The sequence below is a fragment of the Strix uralensis genome, chromosome 3, assembly GCF_047716275.1.
Source record: "Strix uralensis isolate ZFMK-TIS-50842 chromosome 3, bStrUra1, whole genome shotgun sequence".
In the NCBI taxonomy this organism is placed as follows: Eukaryota; Metazoa; Chordata; class Aves; order Strigiformes; family Strigidae; genus Strix; species Strix uralensis.
The window spans coordinates 110,927,596-110,943,608 of record NC_133974.1 but is presented as its reverse complement, the minus strand read 5'-3'; the positions used below and the strand labels follow the sequence as shown (position 1 = coordinate 110,943,608).

Here is a 16,013-nt window from a genome sequence, read left to right as displayed (position 1 = left end):
TCTATGGAGAAGGGGTGTCTGTTTTTTCCTCTCCATATCAAATGCAAAATCAAACACAAAAAGGAAACCTACAGAGGGTGGAAGCAAGGACAGGTAGCCTGGGAGGAATACAGAGGAACTGTCCAAGCAGCCAGGGATCAGGTTAGGAAGGCCAAAGCCCTGATAGAATTAAATCTGGCCAGAGACATCAAGGACAACAAGAAAAGCTTCTCTAAATACCTTGGTGATAAAAGGAAGACTAGGGAAAATGTGGGCCCTCTTTGGAAGGAAATGGGACACCTGGTTCCCATGGATACGGAGAGGGCAGAGGTACACAGCGACAGTTTTGCCTCAGTCTTCAGTGGCAAGGGCTGCAGCCACACTGCCCAAGTCAAAAAAGGCAAAGGTGGAGACTGGGAGAATGAATAACTGCCCACTGTAGGAGGAGATCAGGTTTGAGACCATCTAAGGAACCTGAAGGTGCACAGGTCCATGGGATCTGATGAGATGCATCTATGGGTCGTGAGGGAACTGTCAGATGAAGTGGCCAACCTACAGGGCAGATGACGAGGGGTTTTTTATAAGGGAGTATAGTGATAGGACAAGGGGTGATGATTTTAAACTGAAAGAGGATAGATTTGGATTAGCTGTGAGAAGAAATTCTTTACTGAGAGGGTGGTGAGACACTGGAACAGGTTGCCCAGAGAAGCTGTGGCTGCCCCCTCCCTGGCAGTGTTCAAGGCCAGGTTGGACGAGGCTTTGAGCAGCCTGGTCTAGTGGAAGGTGTCCCTGCCCGTGGCAGGGCAGGGTTGGAACTGGGTGATCTTTAAGGTCCCTTCTAACCCAAACCATTCTATGACTCTACGATTCTGTATTGCAAATTTGAGTAATTTGTACTGTCCTTCTTTTAAAGCTAAGTACCACACCCCGGTTGCTGTCTACTGTGGGAGCATTCCCAAATTCAAACCCAGATACATAGCTCTGCGAGGCGGAAGCATTGATTCAAACTTGCAGTTTTGTGGCAGCAAGTGGACCACTGAAGAAGAAGGTGAGGATGGAAAGGGGTTGAATGTGCATAGGTGTCCTCAGCCAAATGAAAAAAAAAGCTGATTTCAGAGAGAAATGTTCATTGGAAGTCAGTCCTCATGTGCTGACTCTGTGTCAGAGTAGGTGGCTGACAGAGAGCTGCAGATGATCTTGCCCTCCTCCAGTGGTGTGCATGGCATCACATCTCTCTACTAGTTCATTATGCTTTCTCCTTTATCAACAGTAGCCAGATCACGGTGTACAGTACAGAGACTGTGGCCCAACTGGCCGTGAATCAGGCATGGTAATGAGATGTGAGTTCTGTTTCTATTCTTGCTATTGATGTATGGTCTCGCCGTAGGTAAATTCCCAGTTCTTCCTCTGCTTACCCCTCAGATGCTGTAGAAATGCTGGCATGGTCTGCCTGCTTGCTGAGATGTCTTTATGCTTTCCAGAAATATCAGTAGCACTGAGTGGGTCTTTACTGGTAGTCTTCACAGAAGCCAAGTCCTGAAATGGGAAATTTTTTTTCCCTCTTACCAGTGGGGCCTTCAACCTCTCTCTCCTGGCTTGCTAACTCAATGCTGTTCAGAAGAATTAAACTGATGCTAGTTTTATGAAAAATACAAATCAACTGATCTTCTGAATGATTAAAAAAGCCCTTGAATGCCTCACTCATTAGATGGGTTGATTGTAAAGGTGTGAGGTCAGCTCTAACTCACTTCTCTTTTACCTGATCTACAGCTTCTTTTCAGTCCATATTAACAACCGAGATGAAAGAGAAGCCTAATTTATGGGATGGGGAACATCCGTACCCAAGGGCCATTCCTTCCCTGGATGGCTGGATGAAGGCTAGTTTGGACATCCTCAGTACTGGGGATGGTGGTGATCTCTCCCACCATTCTCACCGACCCTTGACCCAGCAACTCCAAGAGAGGGAGGTGAGCAGTGCTGCCCGAAAAACTGTTCCGATCAAGGACAAGCTGAAGATGAGGAGGATGTCTGAGGATCTCTTAGCCTCACATAGAGGTAAGGCGGGAGCCTGCCCACTCTCTTGTGGGAAGAAGGGTCTTTTCCCAGCCTAGAGAGCTAGCTGCCATTCCCACTGAACAGTTCTCCCCTGCATGTGCCCCCCTGAAATAACCTGCCCTGCTCTCAGTTCCCTGTGTAGCCCTCCTGTTGCTGTAGGAGTGCATAACTGGGGGGCAGGGAGAGGAGTGGGAGGTTGTGTGTGCAGGTGACATTCAGGGTAAGCACAGGTCCGTGGGCTCCCTGTTGTCTAACAGGTGTTTCTCTGATGGCTCTGTGGAAGTGGGTAAGTGTTGTCCACTGGCCTGCTTCAAGTGGCTGCCAGCATGAGCATGTTTCCCTGTGCAGTTATTTAGAAGTTTCCAAGAAATCTGTCCAATGAAATATCTAGCGGTGAGTGCTTTATGTTTGCAGTGCTGTTTCTATTACACTTTGTGTCTCTACTTTGCAGGCCTGACTAACGGCAGTGACCCTGGGGGGGTTCCCCTGAAGCCACTAGTTTCCACGTCAGCTTCCCAGAGGTTCCTGGCAACCTCCAAGCCCCTGCCTCCCATCCAGAACAGCCTTCCTCCCTCTGAGCTCAGCAGTATGAGCAACGGAGAGCAGGAGCATGGGGAAAATGGCACAGGCTGTGACGACAGTGATGGGGATAACAAGAAGCTGACGTCAGAGGCAAAAGGAGCTCAAGTAAGGAAACCAAGCCAAATCACATGTGGTGCCTCCTCAGTTTATTGCCCGTAGGCAGAGCTCTGAGATCTTCTTTCCCTGTGGTGCGAGTCCAGGGAAGCAGCTGATCCAAGGAAGAGCTCAGCTGGACGTTGTGCTGCAAGATGTCTTTGCAACATGCATACCACAGACTTCATGTCCTCAGTGTACATCAATAGGAGAAGAGGTGTCTAAATAGTTTCTGTGCTCTCTGGTGGCTCCTGCTGTGTTTTATGACTGAGAAAACTCCAGCAACCAGTTGGAGCAACTAAATGTGTCTAATCTGGTCAAGCATATCCTTCTACAGTTAGTAAAATACAGGCGTCTGTGACACCAGTGCAGACACACCAGTGTCCTGGTGGCTTTTTAATTCAGCTCTGTCTGGTTTAGATAGAAAAAGGTATCATTGCTGGAGCAGGCAGTCCTGTAAACTCAACTTGAGGTTGTCTCAGCTTTTGAGTTGTACAGTCATGTTCTCCTGCGCAGTTATCTCTAACAATATTTCTGGAGTTCAGGGGCTTCTGTGCAGCTTCATCCTCCCCCATGGGTCTGCCCATGGGTAAGTGATGGAAACTGGCAATTCTGGCCATGGGGAATGAAGTCCAGACCCCATCCACTCGATTGCCTTTGCAGGAGGGGCAGAAGCTGCAGCTGATTTGGTTTTGCCGTGGTGGACAGGAGAAGGCAGATGAATAACAGCTTTTGTGAACAGGATAACCAATAAAAGGCTATAGTGTACTTTATTTCAGTCTTACAGATACAGGGGCAAATGTATGCTTGACATTAACTCTGTTGGTTTCACTGGAGTTTGAACAGGTCTTGATCTGGCTCTTTAGCTGTGACAAGAATGATGGGATACTAAGAAAGGGTGTGTGTCTGCCCCCGCTCCCTCCATCCCCCTTCCTAGCCATGTCATTGGGGAGCCTGAAGTAATTTCAGCAGGCAGAGAGACCTTACGCAGAACAGCAGGGTAGGGAGCTCTGCTGAACTTCGTAAATGACAGTGAGCCTGAGATGATGAATTGTGTGGGAGCTGGAGAGCACTGAGCATCCAGAAAGCACATTAGCATCTGGGCTGAAGGCTGGTGGGGGACTGTAGGAAGGGTAGAAGCAGACAAAAATTAGGGGCTTGAGAAAAGCAGGTTTTGACAGCATGCAAAATGACTTTGTGGGGACTTGGCCAGAGTTCAGTAATGGCTGGTAGGCGCTTCAGGGACTGTGAGAGGACAGTGATCTAAACCCGTTCCTGTACCCTCAGAAAGGCTAACAGAGGCAATGGCACCCTAGAACATCCTTATGCCAAGCAGATGGATGCCAGGTGGTAATGCAGCCACTACCAGAGAGGTGAGAGAGGGGAAGAGAGTTGGCAACAGTGTGGGACACAGTCTCTCCCTCACCACTTCCCTTTCCATTGCCCATTCTAGGCCAAGCTACTCCATCCGCTTGACTTTTCCTGCCAAGTCCTAGCTGAGAGCATGGCTAAACTTCTTGTGGCATCAGAGGGGGAAGGTTGGATGCTCAAGCTGAGCACTGTGTTCTTCTATTTCCAGGCTTCCCTGCTGCCCTTGTATTGCAACGGTGGGGATAGGAAGAAGTCACTGGGATTGGCTTTGATTCCCCCTATCCCCAAGACTGCAAAACCATCTGATGAGGCTCCTGGCAGAAGCGCAGTGCCTCCCCCAAGCTCTCCGCACCTGGTTTTCCAAAAGGCCCTGGAAATGAGGTAAGCCAAGGTGTCTGCTTCTCCAATATGCCATTCACCTTGCACTTCTTGTCTCATGAGGTTATTTTGCTCAGTCAGCTCTCCAATATATTTAGGCAAACTTCTGTGCATTCACCATTTTGTGTGTCTGTGATGATCCAGCACAATATCAAAACTGACATCATACACTCTAAGAGTGGTGGTGGGGAGGAGGAGGCAAGACTTAAGAGAACCTTAAAAGCAGGTCCTCTGCTGAACTCTGATACCGATTCATCCTGTAATCTTTGTGGTGCCATTTGGCAACTGTATTGCATAGATCTGAATACAGCATCTGGTTTTGTGTGTGATCTTTCTGTACCTGCAAGAGTATGTTAGGGCAAGTATTGGCTGTTGTATAGCTGTCTGCAAATTCAGATGCTGCTTCTGTAAGTGTCAGTTGTAGCTTCTCTGTGTCTGGGTCTTCACTGTGAAATGAGAGCCCGGATAAATCTTGGTTTATCTCCAATAAATAAGGAGACATAGAAATATAGTTCCATGCTTCAGCATGACTTTTAAAATGCAATCTGAATATACTTACCTCCCAGTTGAGCGGGAAAAACCCTTTTTCTTCTTGGAAGAGCAGGGAGGTGTAATATTATTCTAAGGAGACAGCAGTGGTATTACCATGTATAACAAGATACTGCCGTCAGCTGAAGTCATGACCGGGCAAAGTTAGGCTTCTGCAGCAGAGTAAAGGCAGCCGGCTTAACCTCTCTTGCTGAGTCAGAAAGGACGTATGTAACAGTGAGAGCCACTTAGCTCCAAAAGGAGAGACAGCAGAATTAGATAGAATTGGCCCAAACTGAAGAATGACTTCTGTGTTTCAACTAGAGCTTGATGAGCTCTGTGTGACTCCAGCAACCGAAAGTTTAATAACAATTAATCAGCTTTGCATATTCTTGGGTTTATGAGTTGCATGTCCTCCTTCATCAGGACGACCACGCTAAGAAAGTTTGCCGCCTTTAACGCTACCCCTCCTTCTCTTTCTATCTCCTCATATATTCTTTTATTGTTTTTCTTAAGGCCAAGATCAGGCAGCAGAATTGAAGAGAAGACCGTTAAATTTCAAGGTAGGTACAGGGCATGGCTGTCCTAAAATGACCATAGGAGTCCTGACCCATGGGTGGCACTGTGAAAGTTCGGTTGAAAACCATCTTGTCACTTTTTTCAATTCCTTCATATGCTCAGATGGCTCCCCCAGAACCCAGTCACTGGGAAATGTGCTCTGGTGATTCAGTGAAAATGACTCCAGCATGGGGTTATGAATGGCAGGAGCTGGAGCGGGTACCTTGAGGCCCTGGAAATGCACAGCAGGAAAAGAAAACATCCCTGCACAGTCTCTAATGTCACAAAGATTAGAGAAAAACAAGGCATTTCACATGAAATGAGAAATGTTCCCACTCCTTCCTCCTACACTTGAAGGAGAAAACCTTCCCTTGGTGCAGTTTCTGAACCAAGGTCTTTGAGATATGAGGTAGATTAATCAACATTGCCTATTTTTGCTCTGGGAGAAATAGTGGAACCTTGCGTGATAGGAAGTCCTTGTGAATTTTCCATTTACAGAGAAAGAGACTTAAAAAAGGATCCAGCCTATGCAGGATCTGAGCTTTCCGTCCTCTTAAAGCACAAGCCTAAATTAAATGCTGAGTAATGAACTGAGGTTTCCTTTGTGCAACTCATGTGCCTCAAGCCACATCTGCTAGTTTTATGATTACCAATCTCTTCCCCTACTCTATCTGCATATGTCAGTATTGCAAACTGAGGCTGCGGTAGGAGATGCCTACTGGCTTCTCTCCCCTCCCCGCCTCACATTATCACTAGCGATAAGAGTTCTGCAAGGCAAAATGCAGTGTCTGGTGGATCTGTGTCAGCCAGTACTTGTAAGCTGAAAACCTCAGTGACACCGTTGCTGTTCCTTTGTCATCTGTGGGTTTGTAGCAATAGGAAAGATGAGAATTTAACAAATAATTTTGCTGATGTGAAAAAAGGGATAAGATCCACTGGTCCCTGAGCTCAGTGTTAGTTCTGCCAAATACTGGGCACGCCCCATAGGAATGATTCCTTTATTGCTGATATGCAGCTAGGAAGCTGAGTACAACTAGGGAGAATTATTGCTGAGTAAGTAAGGTGACATTTTTGCTGGATACATTCTGGACTAGAAATGAGCTATATCATGAAACCATTTTTCTCTCTTCTTATTGACCTGACCATTCTGCAGGGATAAAACCTCCCGATTTAAGAAAGTTATTCCTTTTTTACTGCTTGGCTATCACATGATTTTATCATCTGTGAAGCCATGTAAGGAATGATTAGTTCTCTGAGTTTTAACAGCAGTGTTGGAAAGTATTTCAGAATGAGCTGCATTGTGCTATTCCCATTAAGAAAATCAGCCTTTAGTCAGGCTGCCTGGAAGGTGGGCTGATCTGCTACATTTTAGAATGAAACTCCTTGGGGAAAACAAATTCTCTAGCTTCAAGAACACAATTCTGGTTTTGGTAACACTCTAGCAATCCTAAGCTTTTCTTTAAATGCCCTCTAAAATATTCCAGCAAAGAAGAGGGAATGTTGATTCTTCCTCTCTACAAAGGCATATAGCTATTAAAAAACAGGGGTAACTGGGAAAATGAGGATGTTTACTAAAATCAAAATGGATAGGAACAGATAAGAACCCTTTTGTCAAGAGCAATCTCCATCTTTTTGCTCTTCTTTGTGAAGCAAAGCTGCTCACCAGAAGCCAAGGGCTGAGGCCTGTATCATGCAGTAGTTCTGAGTCTGATGGCCAACAAAGTAATGTCATTTCTGCTGCCAGTGCACCATGGTAGTACCCCATCTCTTTGGAGAGGTTACATGTACCTTGCTGTTCTCACACACAATCTATATCCATGTCTTATCAGAGCTCCAGACTCTGGAACCCATCCTGCCTGTTCTCCAGCATCGTGTTGATGGTGGCCTGAAGTCTTCTGGACATTTATGTGAAACTGTGTTGTCCCCGTTAACAGGCCCCCCACTCAGGCAGATCAAGGAGGTGGATCATCTCATGAACCCTTCCCTTCTGAGTGATGACGACTTGAAGTACAACAATGGAAGGGTAAGGGCTAAGGACAGGGGTGAGCAGCCTTCCTCTTCAGTGACTGCTCAGTGCTTAGCACAAAATGTCACTGAAAATCAGTATCTTCCCCTCTTGGGGAGCAGCTTCTCCTGGGAATACATTTGACAGCTACAGAGCAATTGCTTGAGTATTTTCACTGGTGCAGAAGTCACTGGTTGAGACATGGTGGTAAAGTTACATGAGAAGTATTCTTTATGTACGAAGGCCAATTTAGAGCAGATCTGAACGGCAGAGCAAGTTACACATCAGTGAACATGTGCAAAGTGCATGCTCGGAAGCACCGAAGCAAAGATTATAATGTTGAGTGTAATAAGCAAGGCTGCAAACTAAAATGGAAGAGCTTGCTTTTTCTTGGTTACCTTCTTGCTGTATCTCGCAGCTCTCTCATTCTCATTTTTGTATTCATTAAGACCAATGTTTCTCCAACTTGTTTTCACATGACTCCGTTTTTGGACTCATGTTCTCAGAGAGCGTTTGAGTCCGTGAGAAGCAGCTGCGATTACTGTCTGTGAGTGTTAAGAAACAGCAAATTACCTCTCACTGCTGGTTATTGCAGATGGTTTTTATTCCCCGGCCCTGGCCTGTAGGAACTGAACTGCCTGTTCACTGGTAACGTGAGCTCTTCATATGTCTGGAAGTACTCCTCTGACGCTCTTGGTTCAAGCAGGGCTTCCTGACATAGATTGAGAAACAGTACCTTGGGCCAGTGGAAGGTTATGGCACTGAAGTGTTATACATCACTGGGTGTAACTGTATGCCAAGGTGAGGACAGGAGAAATTCTTCTGAAACTATGGGGATGTATATGGAGCTGCATTAAAGACTATGACACTCTACCACTGTGTTCCTGATGAGGTGTTTTATATGGTTCGTGTATCAATCTTTATGCTCCATGATGTATTTTCATTGCAACTAGATCCATGTTACCTTGTCCAAGTCAGTTCAAAAGAAAATAGACGAGAAGCGAATGAGACAGATGGAGATTTTGCGTAGAGAGAGGGAGAAAGAGAGAGAAAAGGAGAAGTCCTTGCAGCTTCCTACACAGAGTGTTGACCCTGGGGATACAGCCAAAGAAAGTAAGTGGTTACTATAGTTGTGGGCCTTTTTGTTCACTTGCTTGCTCTTTAAATAGTGTTGCAAATGTCTATGAAATCACACTGGAAGGCTGTTACAGTTGCATCTGAGTGAAAGTTAGAATAGGATTTATTTCCATTTTCCAAAGAAAAATACAGAGGCATGAAGCATCTTGCCCATGGCCCACACTGAGGCAGTCACAGAATATCACCTTCCCCCCTTCTCCTATCTTTCAGACTAGATAATTCTGTATTGCAAACTACATCGGGGCTTCAGACTCTCTGAGTCTAGCCTCCGGGAAAGGTGAATGGGTGAGTCCAAAAGAATGCTTTTCAACCAAGGTGCACACCAAGGTGGAAGAAACAAATTATTTCTAATTAAACCACAAACGATCTTGATCACATGATAGGACAGATTATGCTGCTCACACCACTCCCTGCTGAGGATCTCACGTTGCAGAGCTGCGCTGGAGCCCTTAGGCAGTGCTTATGTCTTACCCCCATGAGCCAGCAGTGTTACTGACTTCATCACAGCTGGTGGGCTCTGATTGGACTGCTGCATGTGCTACCATGAGTGCAGCAGCAGGGAACTTAAGAGTCAGCACTCAGCCCAAGGGCATTGGACGAGGTTCCCTGCTCTTTTTCTTGCTATTATTTTGTATACTGGTGAGGAGTGCTGAGGTGGGAGCCCCAGAAATGTAACTTCCCTATCCAGCCTCTGAAACAGGAAAGCAAAAGAAAAGCAGTACTGAGTTTTCCTCATTTCTTAGGGAAAGCATCACTGCATTCGCTTTTAAACGAGGGTAGATTTAGACTAGATATTTTTACAATAAGGGTGATGAAACACCGGAACAGGTTGCCCAGAGAAGCTGTCGATGCCCCATCATTGGAGGCATTCAGTGTCACGTTGCATGGGGCTCTGAGCAACCTGATCTTGTTGCTCATTGCAGGGGGATTGGACTAGATGACCTCTAAGGATCCCTTCCAACCCACACGATTCCATCATTCTGTGATCACTGTCCCACTTTAGTGTGCAACTGTTATGCTGGGAGTTGTTTGGGACAACAAAGGGATGTTTCCCAGCTCCAGCAAGAGTTCTAGACCTTTCCCAGCCCACAGCTGTCACTCTCCACTTTACAAGGTCCTTTTCGGTCTCTGCAGGCTTTGGCCCACCGCCTGTCAATGGGACAGATTTCATGTCTCCCAGCACGAGCAACGCACACGGAGAGCGCGCTGGTACTGCCTTGAGGAAGCGGGTCAACGGGCCGCCACTTCCCAGCATCCCTGTCATCAGCCAGGGTGACAGCTTCCCGCGCAAATCCTCAGGTGAGGACAAGGAGCACAAACTACCTCATTCTTTAACCACAGGTAGGATCTTAGGTCCAAAGACTGTTCTGAGGATTGACAGCAAACCTACTTTGGATCCATTCCAGCTTAGTGATACTGGAGCAGTTGGTGCTTACAGATCCGTTGGAAAGTTGAGCTGAATGAAGTAGTGGTAAAGCCTTAAGCTCTAGCTTCTGTCCATACCAAAATATAACACTGCTGCCGGGAGGCAGCTGTAACTGCAGGGCTGAGCTCCGGTGCAGCCTGGCAAGGTGCTCACTGTGCACATACATGTACCACTGTGATCAGTTAGCCACTCACCATCTTGGCCCTCTGCCTGTGCTGCTGTCTGGCTCTCCAGCCAGCTTTTCTGCTGTCACAGCAAGGGTTGTCTCTGCATGGAAGTTAGTGACTTGGTACAATCCTGTTGTTGGACCTACAAGTGCCTAACGGCTTCTAGGCTCTCCCATCCTACCGCCTGCCACGCAAGCTGGGAAGAAGCAGTGCCTCTTCTGTCCCCCCACCCAAATACGGTGGCTGTGTGTAGCAGACAACATACAGGAGAGGCTGTCCGGTCGTCCCAGGCTTCTTGCTACGTGCAGTAAATATACAGCAGATAGTGAGTCTGCAGTGATTCTTGTCTCTCCTTTGTGGGTAGCCTACCTTGTGTTATGATCCTGAGTAGCATGAGTTAAGAAAAAGGGAGCTAGGAATGATACTTTGAATGTTCTTTTCTAGTGATGCTACTCTGCTTTTCAAAATGGACCAGAACTATCCTGACGTGGCTCTCCATTCATATTGAATATAGTTGTGTATATCTACATACTTGTGCAGTGACATCACTGATGTCATTGACAGGGATATTGGTGACACCCAAATTAGGCCCCACCTGAATAGTTTTGATTTTACAGTTTCTCCATCCTCTGTACTTTGTAGAACATGCAAGGTAGCATAAAAACCCTACAGAGTCCATAGCAGTTCATCTAGATTCTGTGCAATATTTATACTCAATACTTTTAGACAGCTCAGGTGTTTTCATTTACACTTTAGAAAATGAGCTTTTGAGTGCAAGACATGAAATTTTTGACCTGTGGTGCTTCTGATGACAAATAGGTTTCATAACAAATGCATTTGTCATCTGAATTTTCTTATACCTTGTATATTTATCATCAAGAGAATGTGTTTGCCAACAATTTGCATTTATATTTACATATTTTTATTCTCAGTTCACATTTGGAAGGCTTTTTTGTCACAACTATCTCGACTAGAAATTGCATTTTTCCACAAGAGAAAGCTTAGGCACTGCAGTTTGCAAACAAGTACATTTGATAACAAATAAATTTCACCTCAGCATCTTCGAAATACAGGTAGTGGGTACCTCTGAAATAGTAAATATTCATAACACTTGGAAAATAGCAAAATCCATAAACTACTACTTTCCCAACAGTATGCTAAAATGTACGTGCAATCAGCTGCCTTCTGTCTAGAATATTTGAAGTAAATGGAAACAGAGGCACTGTCAGATTTAGAGGGTCAGGTATCACTGTTGCCTGGTGGTTGCTCCTTGGGGTTTCGCCCGAGCCCAACAGGACTCAGTTGTTCAGGCTTGGTGCTCACTGGGGGCATCTGGAGATGCTTCCTCGGAAAGTTACAGCGTGTCTCTGTTCCCAGTGCTCCAGGTTACAGGGAGGTGATAGAGGGAGGTATGTGCACATCTCAGGAGCTTACTCCCAGGGTAGCAAGTTTCACTGGGCAGCAGTGGCTCCCAGTGAGCATGAGCTCTGTGGCACTATGAATCTGCAGGCTGGCTGTGGTACCTCTATGGACTTGGGAGCTGGCTCTGTGTGTGCAATTTTCAGGATTAAACAAGGAGCTGGTGCCCAGCTGGGGGTGACTGGGAGATGGTTGGGTGCTGGGGAAAGCAATGAGCCAGACAGCAGGGAAGTCTCTGAACCAATGCCAGTTTGCACCCGTTTGTAGTCTTGGCTGGGAGACTGGCTTGCGGTCTGCTCGGTGGCGGGGTGCCTTGCCTTGGGGTATGCGATGCTGATGTCTGACCCTCTCCTTACAGCAAACTCGCTGCTGGCCAATGATCTGGACTTCCTGGAGTGTGGGGACACCTGGGAAGCCAGACCCGTCCCTAAGCCACAGCAGGAGCTGCTCAAAGCACTCACAGGGCTCAGCAGCGACAATTGGTAAGATAGACCCCTGTTCACTCTTTCTCCCTCTCAGTGTAAAGCTAAACTGGAAAGGTTTTTTCCTAGTGCCTCTGAGCCCAGATGTCCAAAGGGAACTAGTGAAACTACTCCAAAGCAGTCACAGTATGAAGGCGCGAGAGCAGCCTTTTACTTGCCTTGGTCCTAATAGCAGTGCTACAGCTGCAGCAGGTCCATGCTGTTTCCTAGCTTTGCCTTCTGGTCCACGTAACTGCAAACAAAATCTTCAGGGAAGAGGGAAAGTTATGGAACAATGTGATTTGCTGGCTGAAGCCAGAAGCAGGACAGAAGTGGTCTTGAGTTTAGAGTCTTGGGGGCCTCAGGTCACTGGCCCAGGTGGGACTGAGTAAGGATTTATCTCTGGTCCTGTTGTTGGCAGCAGCAGCAGGAGATGGGGCTTGCCTGTGACCTCCTGCATGTGAGTCCCAGGAGTGCTTACAGGGAGTTCCTATTTCTGGGGATGAACTTAGATGTGGTGCAGAGTTGCTCAGCCTGTCATTTCTTCTGAAGACCTCATGGCAGAAGACAAGGCAAAAGAAAAAACAATCCTTTCAGAATCTTGCACTTTAAGAATTCAACTTCTGCCTTCTCACTGCTTAATATGGGCCAAAGATGTTTTGTTGACAATCACAGTGTGTCCTGAAATTAGACGTAGACAGGAGGAGGCTCTACAAATTTCAGATAGTATTGGTTGTCTTTTTGATTTCTGGGTCAGCACACACTAGGGCTCCGTTCATACTGGGATAACCATGAACAATCTTCCACGGTTGCTTTGTTTTGCCCCTCTCCCCTTTCTCTTCCCTGTTCCTGTGTGGTGACCTGTGAGGTACAGAGAGCTGCTGCAGGTGTGGGGGGTCTGGGTTACACTCAGGGACCCCGGTGGGGATGGGTTCCCAGTCCTTGCCTGCAGCCCTGGTGAACCAGTGACTGCATCACGTGCCTTCATGCAGCTCAGGTCTTTCACAAAGGTAGTGCTGAAAGAGGTGGGTTTTTACGACTTTTAAATAACATGTTGCTGTTGTGGGTGTTATTTTAAGCAGGGAAAATCCAGCATTTTGGCTCTTCTTGCCCAGGTGTGCAATCTTTTAGGACATACTGCTTTTTTTTGTGGGATGGGATGGGGTGGGGCAGGTGTGTGTGTACGGCGTGTGGACTAGATTGCAGAGTGCAAACTCATCTCTGGAGTGGCAGTGCAGACTCTCACTCCTGAACTGCCCTCTGGGGATGGCGGAGAGGGAAAATGCCCCAGTAACAGCCAGATGGGACTGTATCTCAGGGACGGGGTACAGGGAGGGTGCAAGCAGCAGAAACACGGCGTAGTCTGCCAGCTTCTAGGAAGCAGCAACATCGGGACTTCATGTGCCAGGGATTTCAGAAAGGCTGTCTTGTTTAACGGTCACAAATTAACCCATCCCCTCTGAAAGCATCTATTTGCCTTTTGGATTTATGTGTGCTTCTGACTGCCACAGCATCCTGTGGCAACGAGTTCCACGACTGAATTAAGTGCTGTATGAGAAGCACCTCCCTTTGTTTGTTTGAGCTGACACTCTGGTAATTTCAGAGGGTGCTGCCTAGTTCTTGGGTGGTGAGAAAAATCAATCTTTTTGGTAATTGCCTTTCAGGGAGCAGAAGGCAAAGGGACTCTTCAGCGTCAGATGCCTGGCTGTCTGCCACTCAGAAGTCCTTCTTTCTAAGCTTCATGCTGTTTCCTTGGCAGTTACCAAAGAGGTAAGAATGTTGTGTTCAATTGCGTCCCTTGTGCCTTGTACATGGGTTGTAGAGTAGATATGTGCTTGTTCATCTACATGTGTGCTCAGTGTCTGCCTTCATTACTCATTTTTCTAATAGTTATGTCACCTATCTCTATGATCTGTCTGTACATACAGCTATATCCACTGGACATCTGTCTCTCTCCTCTTTGAGCTATGCCATATACAAATGCAGAATCTGAGACACTGATCAGGTGATTTGCAACAGTCCAGGTCTCTGCCCAAGCTGTAATTAAACACGGCAGCTTTTGCCTCCCAGCTTCCTCCCACTGCCTCCTCCTCAGCATCCTGGGGGATTGACTGCAGGTATTTATTTTCCAGTGTTTCCTGATATCTTCTCCTCCTTCCTTTCTGCGTGCTTTTTGGTAATTTGTCCTTCCCATTGATCTGTTGCGTCTGTGCACCAGTGGAATTTTGCGCTGCAGCCACTGGGTGCTTGGAGGGGCCTGGCTGTGGATCTGCAGGGCAGGCGCGCACAGCTTCACTATCTCAGCTCTCAGTTAATAGAGAGTTGTCAATCTGAGCTCCTTACTAACATCTGTGGCTGTATTTCCAACTTGACACGTGTCTGTGGCCTGAGCCAGCTGCCTTGTACTCTTACTACACGACTGCCAAATATATTAAGTTTTTCTTTCCTTGCAGAAGACAGTAAGACTTAGCTCATTTCCATGAAAATCAGTCCTTCTGTTATAAATGCAGAGGCAGAACCAGAAAATAGTTTTATAAATTTATTGAAATAAGAACAAGCAAAAAAAAGGCTTGGTGAGCCGGGGGGGGCTTTCCGGCTCCCCACCGACACACATGAGGTGGAGCTGTGCCACCCCCACCCTTATAGACTACCCTCATGCATATTCACAAAATGGGCGTAATTCTCCCCAAAAAGTTTCCACCTCCTGGCTGCGCAAGCGCAATAGAGTTTCTCGAACCTTCCCCAGTCCGCACACGCGCAGCAGAGCTTCTCGAACGTTCCCAGGTCTTTCTGGTGTTGCTGGGGGCTTCTGACAAGGGTCCCTCCAGTACTTTTCCACTTGCGCAATAGCAGTCCATAGGAGTCTGTGTTTACAGAAGAACTCCGAACCATTTTAACAACAAAACCACGGTAAATCCCCTTTAACTTATATGCATTGCAAAGTACCCGCAGCACACCTGCTCCTCACGTTAAAGTCACTGTATTTTATAACACGAATCACCATCATATTCTTCACACTTGTATCCAATATTTAATGATGTGGGAGGCTCAGATGCCCCTTGTGTTATTTCTGTTTAGATATGCAGTACTCAGATTCTCCCACTCTGAGAGCAGGGTTAGGAGAAGCAGCCCTTTCAGCTTAGCTCATCTGATTTTTATATTACTTTTATATTTCTGAGGAAATTTCCTCCTCTCTGTTCTACACACTCATGTTCAGAGACATCTTTCAGCTTTCATTTCACCCCAGTCCCAGATTTTGCTTTCACATGCACTTTTAGCACTTGTGTTGTTCATTGTTATTAACAGGCACAACTAAGTCTGGCAGAAAGAACCCCTGGTCTGTCCTTCAGAGTATCTTTCAAATGAAGCACATGACTGAGATGCTTCTTCCTTACCCTTGTGGGAGAGCCTTTTGGAAGCAGAGATCACTCCAGAACAGCACTGAATCATAGCTGTAATTTCATGTGGTCTCCAGGATCCTTGAGTGCCTTGAGTCCAACAGCTAGGGTTCTCCTGAGCAGATGGACTCAAGTCCCTGCTGTGAATCAGTCTGTAGGCTGGAGCCCGTATTCTCTGTTTCCTGGCTGAATGCTCAAACTGCCAGTGCTGCATTTTTGCACAAGGGGAAAGTACTACTTTTCCTCTATCTCGTCGTTATAAATTGTGCCTTTATAGTTTAAAAACAGCCCTTGCTTTAATTTGTTTGTTTGTTTTCAATAAAAGGGCTAAAATCAAAGCAGTGTACATTATGGGCTAAGTAGCACACTTTGTCCTAGGTGAAACTATTTTTTAGGCCTGCAGTCTCGTTAAAATTGTATTTTAGAAGTGGTCCTGAGGCCAGAGAAGAAGTTGCT

General features: G+C 46.5%; 1 protein-coding gene across 1 annotated transcript in view; it reads left to right on the top strand.

The window, feature by feature from the left end:
* The window catches only part of LOC141941654 (TOG array regulator of axonemal microtubules protein 2-like), a 41,186-nt gene that overhangs the window by 8,137 nt on the left and 17,036 nt on the right, over window positions 1-16,013 (top strand). Inside the window, 10 exon segments of the mRNA XM_074864624.1 lie at window positions 893-1,027; window positions 1,750-2,034; window positions 2,486-2,721; window positions 4,289-4,461; window positions 5,503-5,549; window positions 7,374-7,567; window positions 8,503-8,662; window positions 9,821-9,985; window positions 12,057-12,180; window positions 13,824-13,929. Of these exon segments, the coding sequence (XP_074720725.1) occupies window positions 893-1,027; window positions 1,750-2,034; window positions 2,486-2,721; window positions 4,289-4,461; window positions 5,503-5,549; window positions 7,374-7,567; window positions 8,503-8,662; window positions 9,821-9,985; window positions 12,057-12,180; window positions 13,824-13,929 (1,625 nt within the window).